Genomic DNA, 19003 nt, shown 5'->3' with positions numbered 1-19003 from the left:
ATCATAAACACCAGAAAGCATCGTGTGGGGTCCTCAGGTGTCTGAGGAGAATCTCCCCGCTCCGGGGTCCTTACCAAAGACGCACTTCTTGGGAGAGACTCTTCTTTCCCTGGTGCCTTTGGCAAGTCCCTGCTGAAGGCAGTGGGAAGGAGCTCAGACACCCTCCTCCTGATTCTGCCGGCCTGTATACATGGTTTGCCCAGGTTCTTAGATGATGCTCCTCCTCTCTGCTTCCTCCCACTAACCACGTACTAAATCCCAGCTGCATGGGTCTCAGGATCATTAATTAATCATTCAGTTCAGTTCAGTTCAGTCACTCTGTCATGCCCGACTCTTTGTGACCCCATGAATCACAGCACGCCAGGCCTCCCTGTCCATCACCAACTCCCAGAGTACACTCAAACCCAGGTCCATTGAGTCAGTGATGCCATCCAGCCATCTCATCCTCTGTTGTCCCCTTCTCCTTCTGCCCCCAATCCCTCCCAGCATCAGAGTCTTTTCCAATGAGTCAACTCTTCACATGAGGTGGCCAAAATATTGGAGTTTCAGCTTCAGCATCAGTCCTTCCAATGAATACCCAGGATTGATCTCCTTTAGGATGGACTGGTTGGATCTCCTTGCAGTCCATGGGACTCTCAAGAGTCTTCTCCAACACCACAGTTCAAAAGCATCAATTCTTCAGCACTCAGCTTTCTTCACAGTCCAACTCTCACATCCATACATGACCGCTGGAAAAACCATAGCCTTGACTAGACGGACCTTTGTTGGCAAAGTAATAAGTTTAGGATCATTTAATCCAAATCTTTTATAGTACAGGTGGAGAATCAGAGGCCTAGCAAAGAGGTGACTTGCCCAAGATCACATAGAGGCAGCGTCAGGTCCTAAATCCTTAATTCATATGACCCCTGCCTTCTTTTGGAGAAGGAAATGGGAACCCACTCCAGTATTCTTGCCTGGAGAATCCCAGGGACAGAGGAGACTGGTGGGCTGCGGTCTATGGGGTCGCAGAGTCGGACACGACTGAAGCGACTTAGCAGCAGCAGCAGCAGCAGCAGCTGCCTGCTTTGCTTCACCCTAGAAGTCCTGAGGCCATGCGTCCCTGTGCCCTCAGAACAGATGGCCCTGGCAGAACTCATCTCTGCCCTGGCACATACCTGAAGGGGCAGAGCTAATAGCCTGGCCCAAGGGCCAGAGCCTGGCTTGCAGTGTTCCTGGGCACCAGCTGGAATGGAGGGGCTTTCCCAGCCCAGGAACATTGTCTCCAGAGCAAAACCTGTTCCTGATCCCCCGGCAGCCCCCCGCACGAGGAGAGACACAGAAGGCTCTGCTGGTGGAGAGATGGCCCTGGAGCCAGGGAGGTGCCCAGGCAGCGGGTGGCGCATGCGGTGGGCGGTCCTCAACCTTCTCCACAGCCGAGGCTCCGCGTTCAGATCCCCCGGCCCACTCCAGTCAGCCGGGCGTCACCCCTCCACCGCCGCACCGCTTGTTCCCTGAGAAGAAAGTGGTGTGACTGCTCCTTCATCTCCCCTGCAGTCTGCCCCCGCTCCCCTGGGCTGCACCCCCAGCTCTCCTGCTCTCGGGTCTACGGCTGTGGCCTGTGGCCCCTGCAAGCCCCGCGCCCGCTCTCGCTCTCGGCTGCTTCTGGTCCCGCCGCGCATGCGCCAGTTCCGTGCTCCTCTGGCCCCGGCTGAGCCGCTTCGGATTCAGGCTTCAGGTTCTAGATCCTCAACCCCTTCTACTCTTGGCTTCACAAACACACCCGACACGCTGTCTGGTTACCATGGATTGTAGGGAGGGTCCATGGTGTGTGTGTGTGTGTGTGAGGGTCCACGAGGTGTGTGTGCGCGCGTGTGTGTGAGGGCCCGTGGGGGGTGTGTGCGTGAGAGAGAGGGTCCATGGTGTGTGTGTGTGTGTGTGTGTGTGTGTGAGGGTCCATGGTGTGTGTGTGTGTGTGTGTGTGTGTGTGAGGGTCCATGGTGTGTGTGTGTGTGTGTGTGTGTGAGGGTCCATGGTGTGTGTGTGTGTGTGTGTGTGTGTGAGGGTCCATGGTGTGTGTGTGTGTGTGTGTGTGTGTGTGTGAGGGCCCATGGTATGTGTGTGTGTGTGCGTGTCTGTGAGGGCCCATGGTGTGTGTGTGTGTGTGTGTGTGAGGGTCCATGGTGTGTGTGTGTGTCTGTGAGGGTCCTTGGTGTGTGTGTGTGTGTGAGGGCCCATGGTATGTGTGTGTGTAATCTGTGTGGGAACCATCTAACCGTCCTGCTGTTGTTCCAGGCAGCTCAGCCCTGGAGAGCCACTCTAATCCGAGCCTCGTTAGGAGGAGCAGGAGGCGTGATGATGGAGTGGAGGTGGCAGGCCCTGGGGACAGAGGTCTGGGGCAGGGTGACCCCATTGCTTCCCTGTTCCTGGGCACAGAGAGAGAGAGGCAGAGGTGGAAGTGTCAGAAACTCCCCTGCTTTTTGGACAGCAGGGGTCTATTTCCTGCCGAGGGCTTGTAGCCACATAAATCCATGACTGCAAATCATTCTTCCTCTTCTCTCAGACACACACACACACGGTAGACTCCATGTCTTCCCATCTTTTTCTCAAGCTGGTTCCCTTCTTTCCTGCTTATGTGCTTTTTCCTCCTCCCACCTGGCAAAATCTGATTCAAATCTTAAGATCCAGGGCAAATGATAGGAACCATTCTGGCTTCTCCCAGGCAGAAGGAGAGACCCTCTCCACAATGCTTTTTGTACCCAGCATTATTGCCCACACTTAAGACATGCAATTACTAATTCATGGATTTTCCCTTTATGAATTCCTCAAGGGCAAGGGGTATATATTACCGGTCCTTGAATTCTTAGCTGGAAACCTTACACGTAGTTGATATACACTGAACACTTGCTGAATTGAACTGAGGCAGAAATTTAGGAGGCAAGGTAGGAGTGGGACAGTATCTGGCAGCTTTTTATCCAAAAGGAGGTGGTGTAGTCCGGGAGGATTCTGAAACAAACCTTCCACCAGAAGAGAGATTCTAGGGCATCCTGATCTTGCCCCTCTGTGAATGTCTGCATGGCCTACAGACCATTCCAGATGCAGTGGTTGGCCCTTTGCTCACTGCGCTCGATATACCCCTGCCACATTGTTCTGTGCATCTTACACTGCCTGTCCTCAACTAGTCTGTAAGTTTTTTCTGGTTAGGAATGGAGTCTGGTTTGTGTCTTTCTGTATCTGTCTCAGTGCTGAGCATTTGGGAGACCCTCAACCATCTAGTAGTATCTGTGGGTTGAAAAGAACTTGGAGTTTGGGGCTTCGCATGTAGCTGTCAGATTTTTTTATCTGACTTTAGGAATGGGGGGAGTTCCCCAAGAAAAGGTTTTAGAATCATTTCCCTAGAGTTTCTTAGGAATAGGCTCCTATCTCTACCAGTCTTCTCAGAGGCAGTAAGGTTGGAGGCAGGGGGAGAGGGCGGCAAGATGAATTTAAGGTACTGTTCTCACCTGTTTACATTGTCAGTTTCAAGCAGGATATTTTTCATATCACTTTATTTTCTCTGCTGTGAAGCGTGATGGAATGTGAAAGTTGTTTCACAAAGTTGTCATGATCTTCAGGAAAGAATAGATGTAGGTACAGAGTACACACACACACCTACTTACACATCTGTATGTGCCTATGCCAACAGCACTGAGAGAATGAAGTTGTATATGGAGGAGGCGGCCTCCTTAATCCAGGGGGAACCAGCGCATTGTGTGTGGGGGTGGGGCGGGGCGTGGAACTATACGGCCAATTCAGTTTCCTCTGGTTTACAGCTGCAGGGAGCTATAGAGGAAGCCGGCATATTCTAGACAGGGCACTGGGATGATGGTGATTTTGTTGCTGCTGAAACAAAACACTTCCGGTTTGCAGGAGCAGGGGAATGACCCCTCCTCCCTGAGGAGTCCTAGGCGCTGTGCTCATTACCAGAGGGGCTGAGAGGGCAAGGTGGGAGTAAGATACACAAGGGGCGGTTATCCAAGCCGTAGCACCTCGGCTACAGTTTATCTTGACTTTAAGCAAGAGCTTTGGAAAAACCAGCTGCAGCTGCAAAGAATGAAGCAGTTGAATAGGAACATGGGGAGGAACTTGATGAAACAGGCCTATTTTCTGTAAATTAGCAAAAGAGAAAAATTAGAATAAAATGGAGATTTCTTGAAGTTAGGGAGCTAGCTTAATCCAATTTCTTAAACATCTCTGGAACTTTTCTCAACCTAACTTGAGAGTGGGCACTGTGTCCTACTCATTTCTAGGACACACACCCCCTAGTCCCACCAATGTACACTTGGGGATTCTAGCGGGGGGCATCTCCACCCACTGGAGGGAGGAAAGGCGAGATGAAGGTCAGTCGGCTCTGGTGGACTCGGGCTTCTCTTAGAGGCCTTTCACACACTGCTCCCCTGGGCCAGATTGGGGGGCAGTGTGTGTGAAAACTTTGGGGGAAGGACAGTCCGTACAGGGAATAAATTATTGCAAAGGAGGAGATAATATTTAGGACTCATGCTGCCTTAGAACATGGTCTAAAAGGTGAAGCTGCATAGGGAACATGAGCTCCAGAGGGTCCTTGGAGGGGTACTGTAGCCACCTCCTTAGTCTACCACCTGAAAGCAGAGAGCAGAAGGGACCCACAAGGTGAGAGGGCAGAGGGGAACAAGCCATATCCTCGTCTGGGTTCCTGAAGCTTCCCTCTTGGGTTCACTCATATGGGAACCAGGTCCCCCATCTTGGTGCCTCGGGTATACCGAGTACCCTATAGACCCCAGAGGACAGAGACCACGTGTGTCGCCCACAGCTTTTCAAGTGGGAACTAGAGACCAACTCCTGACCTTGGCAAATCACCCCAGAAAGATGATGACACAGGACCAGCTGTGGGCAGTATCAGCCACCAGATGTCACTGCTGTGCCTGGCTGAGAGGGGAGGCCGCTGCACAAGCAGAAGAGGGCTCTGGGAGATTTCTGGCTCCCCACCCCTTCTCTGAGCAGTTCCTCAGGAGCTGCTCCCCAGCAACGGAGAGGCAGAGAGCGCACGGCAGGGCAGGGCGGGGCTGCTGGCTCTGTACCCTCCCTGTGCTGCTCCTCAGGCACTGGGCCTCTTGTCCAGCCGCCAAGGGGCCATCCGCACCCACACGGGCCATCGTGGGTTCTGACTCCCAGCCTCTCCCACTGGCTGGTCCCTGGGTTTTTGTGCCACTCTCCTCCTGGAATGCTCCTCCCTGCTCTTACTGTTGGCACAGAGGCTCAGCCAGGAGGCTGTGTGCCGAGAAGGGCCCCTCTCACCTTATGAAGGAGCAGCAGGTCCCTGTGCCCATCTCTGAGCCTGCATCCTTCTTCAGCCGTTCCCTTGCATCTCCTTTCCAGAACCCAGGCTGGCAGAGGACAGGTGCCTGTCTGGTGCCTGTGAATGGGGCAGGGCAGCAGCAGTTTTGGAAGATGGGATCCTTGACCCAGGAGACCTGAGTTCCTCAGTCTGTCTGGGTCAGAGCTGCTCACAATAGAGGAGTTTCCAGCAGGACTTTCCAAACTTCACGTCTAGGCTGCCCCTGACCATGCTCTGCTTGCTTTGGCCAGGACGAGAACCAGATTTCCATCCATGGCCAGGGCTAACCCAGGAGTGATGAGGGAGGAAGAGAGTGGGATGTCTTTAGATATACACCTGTGCTTCTGGGACCAGAAGTTGGGGTGCACAGCAGGTGTCTTTGAACTGGGTGGACCAAATCAAGCCTTTGGAAATCTTGTTCTAGAAGCTGCAGGGGCAGCAGAGTATGTGGCTTGTCCCTGACTCAGGAAGGTGGGATAAGAAGGGCAGAGCTGGGAGCAAGAAAAGGAGACAGAGCAAACAAGCTGTGGGCACGGGCGCCTGGGCCTCCACGTTCAGCGCGGTCGGAGGAGCTCCAGGGGCACAGGAGGGCCTAGATGACCACGGACTGCAGCAGGCGGAAGCACATCATGAGGTCCAGCGGGATGGGCGGCTTCAGGTAGTTCCCATCCAGCCGCAGGTAGCGGAGGTGCGGCACGTGCTCCAGATCCGAGGAGAAGTCATGGAAGGCGACTATATTGTTGGGGCAAATTTGGGTCCCATTGATTTCTGCGGAGAAAGAAAGGGAGAAGTCAGCAGGAGAGGTGGGCAGGGGGTCAGGCCAGATAGGGCTAGAGGCCAAAACGTGGAGGGAAAAGAGGGTGGACAAGGATAAAGACCCTAGAGATTTCTTCTCTGGAACTGGCTCACCAGTTCTCGGGAACATGCGACCATGAGTAATTGACCCTAACCTCCAAGCTGGTTTACCCGTTCATAAAATGAACTAAATTGGAACCGATCAACAATTGTTATTGCAAACTCACTCTAAAGACTCATGGAGGAAGTGAACTTTGAGCTGACCCTTCAAAGATAGGATTAACATGTAGAGACCTGGGGATGGTGTTCTGATGCTGTGACCTATTTGAATGATGTTGTGGAGGGCAAAAAGCTCATGGCAGAGTTAGGAACCAGTAAATAGTACAACGTGATATACTAAGCAGAGTAAACTGGAGAGGCTCCAGTTGTGGCCACCAATTATAGGAGACTTTCAGATATTTCACTAAGGATGGGGTCTCTGATTTCTAGTCTGAGGAATGTCACTGAGCAGGACTGCTGTTATGAGAGGGACAGTGGGATTTATGAACTGGTGTCCCGGGGGGGCTAAATCTGGAAGGGCGCTATGATCAGGTTTATACTGTAGAAAGATGAATCTGGCTGCATGTGGAGAAACAGTGGAGGGAAGCAAGATCTGAAGCCCGCAGTGGATGGATTACCCCAGAGGTTCTCCTGTAAGCGGGATGTGAGGCTTGAGGGTGAGCAGAAGATGGCTAGGTTGACTGACCTAGGTATGACAGGAAGAGAAAGGGTGCCAGGATGTGATGGAGCCGTTGATTCTGGACTGATGACTGACTCTGGGTAAAGTGAGCTAGAAAGGGAAGAGATGGGCAAATGGAGGTAGGTTTTCAAATGGAAGCTGAGTTTCCATTTTCCCCTTCACCTTTTTGGTATGCCCTCTTCTAAATGAAGTTTTCTATCCTCCCAAGCCTTGCTTCTTTTATCTTCTGTGGGTGGTGGTTGGGTGCTCTTCATCTCCTTCCTCCTCTTCCCTCTCTCCGCTTTCTTCTCTCTTCAGCATTGGAGCAGCAGAAAGAGCCCTGACGTAGATGAATTTTCTTCCTATGACCTGTTGTAGCTTTGGACTTTACCCCCCTGATGCGCTGTTCTGAAACTGTGAAATGGTGAGAGTGGGTGGAATCTTTCCGTCTTCAACCTCAGAAGGCTGGATCACCACCCCCTCTCACCACAGCCTGTTTTTATCCACAATCTGATAGAACATTGTCAACCATTTATTAATCAAGGTATCCTTTCTGTCTAGATTTTTGGCCGATACAGCCTCGTGGGAGTAATGTGTTCCATCAGTTTGCTACCTGCAGGGTACAATTAGACAGTTTTGCCTTTTCCTGAATTTCTTTCTTGCAAGATTTAAGAAGACTTCCCCTACCTTTGGGTAATTATCTCAGATGAGTGAATAAGCCTGTTCTATTATCCACTTGTTTCGAGATTACAGAAATTCAACAATCTCCCTCTCATCCTTTGGCTTGAAAGCTAAGGATTCCTAATATCATTTGGGGAGTGCTTCTCTTTCTCCTTGGTCTCCATTCCCACAGCTGCTGCATTCGTCTTGTGGATGTAGCCTGATTTTGTCCAGGGGCCAGAGAATATTCTCACATTTGTTTTTAAATTGTTCTGCTGATGCTCTGCTCAGATCTGATGTTTTTGATTAGGCAAAACTGTCACTTCCAGTCTTTTTTCTCACCTACATTTTTTATCCAAAGCCCAGGACCCTGTAAATGTAGCTTAGGCAAATTCTACATTGAGTGTACTGACTTTTATGACCAAATCCTTCAGCCTTCCAGATAGATTCAGAAAAGCATCCACATACAGACATATTCCCCTGACTGCCATTTCTTTTCCAGTCGTAGGATTTTTAGTGTGGGGCTTTCCTGGTGGCTCAATTGGTAAAAGAATTTGCCTGTGATGCAGGAGACCCAGGTTTGATCCCTTGGTGGGGAAGATCTCCTGGAGAAGGAAATGGCAACCCACTCCACCATTATTGCTGGAAAATCCCATGGACAGAGGAACCTGTCAGGCTACAGTCCACGGGGCCACAAAGAGTCGGACACGACTTAGCGACTAAACCACCAGCCACTCATAATATACACAGAACGGCCTCTCTGTATGTTTTTACAGACTCTTTAAAACCTAGGCTCAGGCTTGGGAAGAAGCCCATTTTCTCACGGCTGCAGTGGACAGATCCAGGACACTCCAGCTGCTGCTGCTGCTAAGTTGCTTCAGTTGTGTCCGACTCTGTGCGACCCCAAAGATGGCAGCCCATCAGGCTCCCACATCCCTGGGATTCTCCAGGCAAGAACACTGGAGTGGGTTGCCATTTCTTTCTCCAATGCATGAAAGTAAAAGTGAAGTTGCTTAGTCATGTCTGACTCTTTGAGACCCCATGGACTGCAGCCTACCAGGCTCCTCCGTCCGTGGGATTTTCCAGGCACGAGTACTGGAGTGGGGTGCCATTGGCTTCTCCAGGACATTCCAGAGTCAGCATTTAAATGTCACCATTCTTTAGGAGAATGTCCAGGACTGTATTTCACGTCTCCCTTACCTACAGGTCTGGAGGGCAAAGGAGCAGGGGCTGGTGAGAAGGGCTGGAGGTAGAAAAGCTGTTACCCTCCAAGCATGGTATTCTGGGCACTTTATCCATACTAAACTAGTAAATCTTCATATATATTTTGTGCCATTTTACAAATGAGGAGACTTGCCAGAGAGGTCAGATATTCTTTGAAGGTCATGTGGGCTGCAAGTGGAAAGACCAAGGTTTGAAGACTGTGCCAGACTGGGTGCTTCTGCGTCCTCAGGCACAGGCCTGAGGCCCGCGTGGAAGCGCTGAGGAGGGAGAGCCAGCCGCCCGCCCGCGCCGCCCCAGTCCCCGCACTCACTCTCGATGCTGTTGTTGTTGAGGTACAGGTGCTCCAGCCTGCTGCTGATGGCGGGCACGCTGCTGATCCTGTTGTGCGACAGGTGCAGCACCAGCAGGTTGGAGATGTTGAACGAGTTCTTGGGGAGGCCCCGGTCTGAGAGCTGGTTGTAGTTGAGGCGGATGAAGGCCAGGTTGGGGAAGCCCTTGAAGTACCCACTGGGGATGGCCTCGATTCTGTTGCTGTCCAGGTAGAGCTGGTGGATGGCGGAGGGCACCTTAGGGGGCATCTTCCTCAAGGTGTTGTGGGCCAGGTTGAGCTGCATGAGGTTCTTGAGGCCCTGAAAGGTGTCAGGCTTGAAGACGCCGTCACTCAGCTTGTTGTGCTGCAGGTCCAGCAGCAGCAGGTTCTCCAGCTTGCTGAAGACCCCGGGCGGGATCCTGGAGATCTGGTTCTGGCTTAGCCTCAGCTGCTCCAAGTTCCGGGGCAGGGCCGCGGGCACCTCTTCGAGCTGGTTCTTCTCCATGTAGAGGAACACCAGGCTGGGGAGTTTCTCCAGCACCCTCTGGTCCACCTTTCGAATCCGGTTGTTGTCCAGGTTGATCCACCTCAGGCCCGTGGCGTTCTTGAAGGACTCCACCGGGAGCTCGGTGATGAAGTTGTTCTGGAGATAGAGGTAATGGATGCGGGACGGGATGACAGGGACCTTTCGGAGGTTGCGGCTGTCACAGTAGAGGGCGGACGGGAAGTCAGGAGGGCAGTAGCACTCCCGGGGACAGTCAGGAAAGACCGACGGGGGGCCTGGGGGCAGTGGGGGAGGCAGGTCTGTAGGCTCCGTTGGCTCATCGGGCTGTGGGAAGCTGGGTGTGGGTCTGAGCCTGGGTCTGGGCCGAGGCCTCGGTCTGGGCCTCGGTCGTCTTGTTGGCTGGCCTTGGGCCGCTGTGGCCAAGATGAGGAGAAGTGTGAGGAGCCAGCAGAGGGATGACCTCATGATCCAGGCGACACACCTGTGGGGAGGAACGCGGGAGGTCATCAGCCTGCTGGGCCTCAGTAAAAAGAACACGTGTCTTTGCAGCTGGAGTTGGCCGGGATGGGCTTGGGGGGAGCTGTGGCAGGGACCTGTGGAAGCATCTCCTTGCTTGCCTGTATCCAGCAGCAAGGGTTTGAGTGTCTGACTCCCTTTCCCAGAGGCCCAGGTGCTGATGTGCTAGAGTGTCAGCTGTCTTGGCAGAATGCATTCTGGGCTGTGAATCAGGAGTCCCAGGGTTTCCTGGAGAATACCCTTAACCACTCTAGTCCTCAGTCTCCTGGTTTGCAGCATGAGAAAATAATCTCTCCCCTTATAGGAGGGATGTTAGGATATGTGAGCCATAGAGTCCTGGGGTATTACATCTGGAAGGGTCCTTACTGGTTCCATAACTCAGTGGTTTCCAAACTGTGCCCCATTTCTGTGGAGTCCTCCTGAGGGAGGGATACCAAGGGGATGGCCCTGGGGGACCCCCCAACTCACCCCTGTCCAACATGAGGAGCTCTGTGGTTTTAAAATCTGTTACACAAATTAAGGGTTAGCTGAAGCATGCATTTGAAAAAAAAAGTAGCATTGCTTAAAGTGTTTTGAAATTCACAAAGTCCAGATTCAACTATTTATAAAAATTGAGTACTGGAGGGGAGTACTAGCTTGTCAAGGCCAGGAAGCTATATAACAGCAGACCCAGGACAAAGACCCACTTCTCCGTGGGCTCAGCAAGCTCTTGGGAAGGAAGTGCTGCGGTCCCCTTGCATTTGCCTCCGCTCACCCCTCCTCCCCAGGGCTCAGCTCAGAGAACGCTGGTCTTTGCCAGCAGGACACACACCAAGAATTTCTCCCCAGATGTGGAGGCTCCCGGGGAAAAAAACAAGGAAGCAACTGAGAGCTGTGGGGAATACAACAAACTAGTGAATATAACAAAAAAAAAGAAGCAGATTCATAGGTATAGAGAACCAGTGGTTACTAGTGGAGAGGGGCAATATAAGGATAGGGGATTAGAGGTATAGACTATTACGTATAAACTAATCTAGGATATATTGTACAACACAGGAGATATAGCCAATATTTTATGATAACTATAAATGGAGTGTAACCTTTAAATATTGTAAACCACTGTGTTGTACACCTGTAACTTAGATAATATTGTACATCAACTATGTTTCAATTTTTTAAAAAGCTGCAGGGAAACCACTTTCATTTCTTCTGATCTGGTATTGCTGCTTCCCATATGCATTGGAGTTGATGATATCGGGGTGGGATATAGAGGAGAACTTCCCGCCTGCCTCAGAGACATAGTGGAATATGTTGCTGAAGGATGCTCTGGGGTTGACCTTCCCATTGATTCTGATGATGCTGCAGATAGGGCCATGTGGTTTGAGTCAAATTAAGCTGAGGAAACTGTGGTAGACCCAAGGCTGCAGACAAAAACTGGCATCTCTCTCAGACTCCCTGCCCTAGCTTGTCGGGTTACCTGTCCTTTCCCCTCCCAAGGTCCCTGTGACAGCCCCTCTTGTCTGCTCCGGGATCTCTGTCTCCACGTTGCTTCCAATGGCCCTCTTTGCTGCTTCTTCACAATTTGCGGTGGTCTGCCCCTCCCCTTCCTAGGGCCTGGGACACTTTGGAGATGCAGGTTTCTTGGAGTTCTTAGAGAGGGGGCTGGAGTGTATCCTCAGCTGCATCTGGACCCTGTGATCACTGCCTCTGCGCCAGGCTTCCCCCGCTTTCTTTGGAGCCCACATCAGCTAGGTTCTTCCCTTGTGTGACCCAGTACTGGCTTCCTGCTAGCTTTGTTCAAAGCTAGCTCAGTAGAAGCCCCTCACCAGATGTTTAGCCTGAGTCTGTTACTTGGAAGGAGCTGAGTGTGACAAGAAACATGGACAAGGGCAGAGCTCACCCTGGAGGGGTGAGGGAGTCTACCTACACCTGTTGCACACCTGCCCTGGACACCCAGCCCACACACGCTCGCACAGACACTCCTCTCCCTGTGCCACACACATGAGCAAATGCACGCGCCCCTCCTTGGTGTGTATGCGTGGGTCCTCACGGAGTATAGAGTGTGGAAAGGAAGGAGCAGAATGGAGACAGCGCGGAGGGAAGGGAGAGGAGGCTGCCCTGCAGCTTCTGCTCCTTCTCCTTCCTCTAAGGTGGTCTCTTCTCAGGCAGACCTCTCCAAGGGGGCCCAGGGGGCCATTTCCCCTGGCATCCTATCACAAAGGACGCTGCAGTTAGATTCTCGGCTTTATCTCCTGTTGTGCATGTAACAATCTTGGGGATACACCAAAAAGACTGAGGTGAAAAGACATTCATTGTAAGACTAAACTTGAGTCTTGTTGCCAGACCCCACACTGCTTGTAATTGGTGAACTATCAATGAAAATGTTACAAGTTCTGTCATTTTCTTGAAATAGCACAACAGTATTGCACAGAGATTTTAAATGGGGTTAAAGCATTATATTCGTGTGCTAAAACCTAACATTTTTAAAGCCCCAGTTTTTGTGACCTTAAATTTTTTTGCTTTGGCACTTTTTACTTCCTGACCAGCTGGGAGCCTGACAATAAGCAAGAGGTCTCTTGTGCAGTGAGAAGCCCTGGGAAGGCTTTCCAGCCTGGCGGAGCCCCCTCCCCTTCACTGCCTTGGTCAACAGGAGCATTTACCCTGGGCCCTGAGTGGGCAAGTCACGCCTGTGCGGAGCGGCAGCTGGCCCTGGCACGAAGCGCTTCCCGGTGACGTGGGGCCCGGGCAGCACTTGGCTCAGGCGCGTCAGAGCCGCGGGTCAGTCTCAGCTCCACCCGACGGGCGTGCCTCCCACCCCTGCCATCGCTGTGAACACCGGCCGCCCTTGCCGCCACCTCCTGTGCCAGACCCTTCGGCAACTTCCCTTATCTCCCCACCGGCCCTCTGACCCGTCTACACTCCAGACCTCTGGGGGCTGGCCATGCTCCTTTCAGAGCTGAGAAGGTTCTCAAGGAGAAGCTCCTGGGCCTGTTCCTTGGAGAAACTAGGTCTGTTGAATTAGCTAGGTCTGCTCTTAGCCCTGGGGCTGAACCATTCTGTGTGTGTGTGCGCAGGCTCCTTCCTTGAGGAAGCAGTGCTCATTTCTAAGGCTTTGCTCATGGGACAGTGCTCCTTCCTGATGGAGTCTGGGCTGAACCATTCTGTGTGTGTGTGCGCACGCTCCTCCCTTGAGGAAGCAGTGCTCATTTCTAAGGCTTTTCTCATGGGACAGTGCTCCTTCCTGATGGAGTCTGGGCTGTCCACACACTCTAAGTCTCCAAACCAGAATTTGGGACAGACGAGAAGTCCCTGCATTCCAAAGGGAGCCATAGTCTCTCCCACAAAGCCCTAAGTCACACCTTCGTATGTTCCTGTCTTCCAGAACCTTCTGTCCAGTCATAAGTTCCCTTAGGCGGGATTGTAAGTGTATGTGATTTTTAAATTTCTTATGCCTTCGCAAGCACACCTCCCCACTTTCTGCTGGGCTGAGCTCACTGCTTGATCAATAAATGCATCTGGACCGCCTGTAACCACTGACCTCCTGTAATCCCATTCACCAACACCTGTTCTCAAAAAGCTGCTCATTTGTGAGAGGAAAGCAAGTGCTTTGACCAACCCCAAATTCACTCTCCCATTTGAGATTTTCTGAGAGTTTTAAATTCAAATTTCAATCTCAAGTATTAGAGACTTAGGCTTGAATCCTGGCTCTGACCCACCTCCTCAGGTCCAGGGTCCTCAACTGTGTGAGGATCAAATGGGATCATCCACATGAAGACCTGTCATAGAGCATAAAATCTCTGCAAATGGCAGGGGTTTCATTTATTCATTTATTTGTTTGCAAAAGAACATATCCTCTCAAGAGACTCTGATTTTTAAAGTGAGATAGTCCTATCCCTGTTTAGCTCATAAATTCATTCATTTAAGGTTCATACTCCCAGGACTCTTGCAACGTTTAGCCTCAGGGCAGGGTTGGGTTGAGGCCCACAAGGGTTTACCAAATCATAGGGTAATTGGCTTTGTATGGAGAGAGCCTGGGATTGGGGTTGAGCTGAGAGTGAGGTTGGGTGTGTCTCCTTGGGTTAAAGAAGGATGACTCCACACTACTTCCTGGTGTTCTTGTCAGATTTCACATCCAGCTCATGACCCCTGGGACCTCCGTGGCTTGACCCCTGGGACCTCCGTGGCTTAACCCAGCTAATGACCCTGCCGTTGGAGGGGGGCTGCCCCTGCCAGGGCCGTGCCCATGAACATTGGGATGACCCTCTTTTTTGGTTTCCTTCTTGCTGTCCTAAACTCAGACTTCTGAAAGCCATTCTATTCTCTATGTCTTCCTGAAGCCCACAGGGGAGTTGGAAGCTGGGAGAATCAGGTCGTCTCTGCCCAGCTGTTAACAGAGGAGTGAGGCAGGCCCACCGCAGCTGCCTTAGACTCTTCCAAGGCCTCCAAGTAGGCGTTGTGGGGTTCTGAGGTAAGGAAAGGGCTAACGTGGAGGCATGGTGAATTCAGCAAGTCACCAACTCACTGTCCCTTTCTTGGGGAGTGAAATCAGAATAGGAGTAAGGCTGACTGGGGCAAAGTGAAGAGAGCATCATGGTGCAAACTAGACGGAGGGTGTGGGGTCCCCGCCCAGCCACCACTGCCTTTGGTGACGCGACCCTGTCCTTAGCCTCACTTCCCTTACCTGCAAAACACAGATAAAGAAATCTTCCCTGTCCCTCTGTTCCTCATCGGGTTATTTTCAGAAGTAAACGTGACAAGTGACTTTAAAATGTGCTACAGATCAAAAAGAGCTAAAAATAAATCTAACACTCTAATGGAGAAACCATCTGTCTCCCCAGTGTCTACCGCAAGGCAACATGTAAACACAATCTTTTTTGGCCTCAGGCCACTAGTCCAGAAGAGCAAATTTTCCGTTCTGAAGGCAAGGGGAACAATTTAGGATGAGATGGCTCTTGTCCTCTCATCACGGCTCCTCACTAAGTCCTTCTCTCTGCCTCAATCCCCTAGCTTTTCCACTCCCTGAAGAAAGCCTACAGGAGTCTGTCTGATGTGTTGAGTGCTTATAGATGTGGGTCTCAACCCTGCAACTCCTCAGCTGTTTAGCTGGGTACTCTTGGGAAATCTCTTGCCTCTACTAAGCTTCAGTTTCCTCATCTGTAAAATGGGCATACTAATACATTTTTATCAGATTATTTTGAAGGTTAAGTGAGTAAATGTGCAAAAAAGCAAGTGCTCGGTGAATGTTAAGCTACTACTGACATTATTTCAAAGTAATGGGGTCTCTTTCTCTTAGCTTGGCCAGAGGACAGCCATTCCCTCCACTGAATGCCGATCCTTGCAGATGGTTACTTGGATTTCTACCAACTCTCCTACACAGAGCAAGCTCCTCCCCTTTCAGGCCTGTGAAACCACATTTAGGTCTCAGAATCAAATAATTAGAGAAGCCATAGATGCCCCCAGCCATTTGGGGAATGTTCACTCTGTCCCTCCCCCTCACTAACACCCGCTCCCATCCCTGAGCCTTTCTGCAGCAGCTGTGGGGGTGCTGACCAGGAACACCGCAGCCTGCTGACCTCAGCTGGCTGTGGAGTCCACCGTGACTCGGGACTTCCCCTCCCAACCTTGGGTACCTTTCCCTTCCAGCTTCCCCCAGAGGCCCAAGAGGTGGGGCTGCCCCCGGGGAGGTGAAGGGGTAGTGCAGACCCTGCGGTTAGGCCCATCCTCTGTGCAGGCCCGCCAGAGCAGGCAGCTACTGGGCAGGAGCAGGGGATCTAACAGGGGTGGGGAGGAGCCCTGCACAGTGCCCCTGGGGGCCCAGGCAGGCAGATTAGCAGGTAGGAGGAAGCCTAAGCTCTTTGGAGCTACCTTGGGGGAAATTGCTTTCTGGAATGTTCCTTCATTACACAGCTGCCAGTGCTTACAAGGAGACAAGAAGCGGAGAGCTCACAGAAGGTCTTCCGTTCCTTCAGGTGCTTGCTTCTACTCTGCAAAAGAGGGTGGCCCACTAGAGACACTTGGAAGCTGCTCCATCAGACAGTCCTTGTCCGGGAAGCCACACAGCCTGTCTGCCCAGCTAACGCTGCCAGAATCCTGGGCTGTTCAGTCCTACACATGTCTCCCTCAGGCCTCTGGTTCAGACTCTCAAACCCTTGCTGCCTCTCACATCCTGAAACAACAGCAGCTTCTTGGGTCTTGATCCCGTGGGTCTAGAGCAAAGGGTCCGGTTGTCTGTATTTCTAGTGAGCACCTCTCACCCTCCCCTGCACCCAGGTCTCCAGGTACTTGGAGACCCTCTCCTAGGCCATGCCCTTCTGGCCTTGGGATAACACTCTGCATAATCGAAGAGGAATGAGCTGGGGAAATGGAGAGGGTCCACCCTATTTAAAAAATCCCGTTTCCCACTTCAGTTTTCCCCTCCCTTGACTGATTAAGGAACTGCGTCTTTTTTCCTCTCCCATAGGGAGCCCTTGCCAATGTGGGATTATGTTGAAGTGGCTTTAAAGAGAATTCTTTTCTGGCTGCCTGCCGAAAACAGAAATGAATACCCCCAGTGCTGGGAAATAGTACCTCTAAGGCTTCAGAGTAGGGTTGCTTTCTTCTCTCTCTTTCCAAAAGAAAAGTGGTTTGAACTAGTGAGGCAGAGAAAGTCAGAGCTACTGGGAATACACTGTGCAGGTTGGAAAGCTGCTTTTTTCTCTCTCCCACCCAATTAAATTCTAAAGAACGAAGAAACCTCTCCAGCCCCTGCTGCTGTTCATCCTGTTCCTGCTCTGCCTGCACTCGGGGCACATGATTTCTTTGGCTCTGCCACCTCGGTGGGAAGACGCACTTGCTCTTTTCTCCTCGGTGCAGTGCGCGCGTGCCTGTGTGCGTTCCTGCCAGGGTCTTGTCACTGTGTGCTCTGCTCTGCGTGTCAAATGCCGTCAGAACGGAGGTGAATGGACAGGATGCTTTCACACTGTGTGTGTATTCGTGTGTGTGCATGCGAAGTGAAAGTGCAGCATCTGTGTGGCACATGTGTGTGCCTGGGACAGTGTGTGACAAAGCATCAAAGATTCAGCAAAACGGGTTCTAGAGTTTCCATGGGAACCCGATCTGTAGAAATGCTGCGTGCAGCATAGCTGTGCTACAGTACACATCTGTACCAAGAAAGTTTAACTTTTGCAACAAGCCAATACATGGGTGCAGAACGATGAAGAGAAGGAAGAGGGTGGAGACGAAATGAGGATGACTGATCTGAGCTCCTCTGAAAGGAGAAAAATCCGGTAGAAGACAGGAAGGAGGGGTGGGAGGAAGGAAGGAAGGCGAGGACAGAGCCTAGAGCAGTAGCCTGGCGTGGATGGGGTGGGAAGGGGCTGGCTGGAGGCCGGAGCCTTCCTCCTCCAGACGGGCTTACCTGAACCACCTGCCTCTCCTCTCAGCTCGGGTTTGTCTCCGGCGAGGCGAGACTGCCTCCCCCCACCCTCAGTGGAGCTGTGGCAGCAGAGAGCCAGCCAGAAGTTCTGGTCTCCCAGTGGTGTGTGCGTGCTTGTGTTTGCCTGACTCTTCCTCCACCAGATCCTATTGGGGTAGGGAGGTTAGTTTAGGGGAGGGCCAGGCCGATTGTAAGTAGGGAGGGGAGGAGGAAGGGAGCAAGGGAGGGAGGAGGGAAGAGAGGAGGGAAGAGAGGGAGGGAGCTTGGGAGTAGAGGAATGACAACAATAAAGTCTTTATTTGGCAGCCAAAATCCCAAAGACTCCATCCACACACCATGCCCACTAACGGACCCGTTTTTAATAACATTTCCTTCTGCTGCTGCTGCTTCTGGGAGGGGGGTTGTTTGACCCATGTTTGGAAAACAGGCCAAATTAACAGAAGAAAAGGAATGAAAGCAACCTCTGTGCAGGCGAGAACTGGATGGCTGGGTCCAGCACCAGTCTCGCATTTCTCCTCCTGACACATTTGCCTTGCTTCTGATGCCCCTCACTCCTCTGCTCTTGAATTCCCAAATGTGGGGGTGGGGATGTGTTTTCTGAGCAGTGACGGTCCTTCCCTGGGTCACCTTCCCTAGGAGGTTGCTAGGGGGAAGGAGTCCTGCTCTGTGTGAGCTGGCATGGGAGATAGCCGTGGTTTGGCTGCCAGGCGCTCTGAGAACCGGAGAGGGAAAAGTCAGGCCTGGGACTGCACTGCAGAGTAAGGCAGAATAAAGATTTTATGTGAGACTTAAAGTCACTGTTCGTGTGGATAATGCCAGTGCCTTCTTTCAGCTTCTCCATGTATGTCACACTCAGGAGAGATTTGGGTGCTGTATGGTCATCAAACAGAGTAAATGGGGAAACCCAAATGTTCCCTGTCCATGTCTTCCCAGGAGACGCATTCAGGTAAGATCTTCACCTCTCCTGATTTTTCTCAATTAAAAAACTGCAGCACACTTGCAGTTAAGTGTTAAGTAGCAACCCATCACAACTTCCTGCCACCTCAGTTGATGACTAAGAAAACTTGCTTATATTTACATTTTCTATCATCAAGTCCATGGAGAACAGCTTCATTGGAAGCATTGACAGGGAGAGCATTTTGTGATTCACTGACTTCATACAGCTAGACCCTTAGCCATTTCCAAAAAGAGGTAGCTCCTCCAGAAAGGGGCTTCCCTGGTGGCTCAGATGGTAAAGAATCCACCTGCAATGTGGGAGACCCAAGTTTGATCCCTGGGTCAGGAATACCCCTGGAGAAGGGAATGGCTGGCTACCCACTCCAGTATTCTTGCCTGGAGAATTCCATGGACACTTGCACGTTTCCTCCAGAAAGAGCTTCCCGTTCTTGAATCTCGGGGACACCAATTGGTGTAGCTTGACCCAAGGGGAGGTATTTATCTTTTCTTGGCGTATCAAGGACAGTATGAAGTGACTGCTGGGGAGAATGGCAGGAAGTCCAGATACCGGGGTTGCTGCTGCTGCTGCACACTCCTAGGAAGTGTGCTCAGGGGGA

General features: G+C 51.7%; 1 protein-coding gene across 1 annotated transcript; it reads right to left on the bottom strand.

Annotated features, from left to right (window-relative positions):
* Nucleotides 1-3507: 3507 nt before the first annotated feature.
* Nucleotides 3508-17599, bottom strand: PRELP (proline and arginine rich end leucine rich repeat protein). The gene is made up of 3 exons (XM_019976500.2): nucleotides 17433-17599; nucleotides 9037-10022; nucleotides 3508-6097 (listed from the first exon to the last, which is right to left on the bottom strand). The coding sequence occupies exons 2-3, from the start codon at nucleotides 10004-10006 to the stop codon at nucleotides 5922-5924; spliced, it is 1146 nt and encodes a 381-aa protein (XP_019832059.1). The 5' UTR covers nucleotides 10007-10022; nucleotides 17433-17599; the 3' UTR covers nucleotides 3508-5921.
* Nucleotides 17600-19003: the final 1404 nt, after the last annotated feature.

The sequence above is a fragment of the Bos indicus genome, chromosome 16, assembly GCF_029378745.1.
Source record: "Bos indicus isolate NIAB-ARS_2022 breed Sahiwal x Tharparkar chromosome 16, NIAB-ARS_B.indTharparkar_mat_pri_1.0, whole genome shotgun sequence".
NCBI lineage: Eukaryota > Metazoa > Chordata > Mammalia > Artiodactyla > Bovidae > Bos > Bos indicus.
This window is presented reverse-complemented; position numbering and strand designations above follow the sequence as displayed.

Bases quoted from the DNA above. Each gene is read 5' to 3' on its own strand.
- PRELP (XM_019976500.2), bottom strand. From the start codon at position 10,006: ATGAGGTCATCCCTCTGCTGGCTCCTCACACTTCTCCTCATCTTGGCC. The intron at 6,098-9,036 runs GTGAGTGCGGGG...CTTTCTCCGCAG, and splicing joins CAACAACAACAGCATCGAGA to AAATCAATGGGACCCAAATT.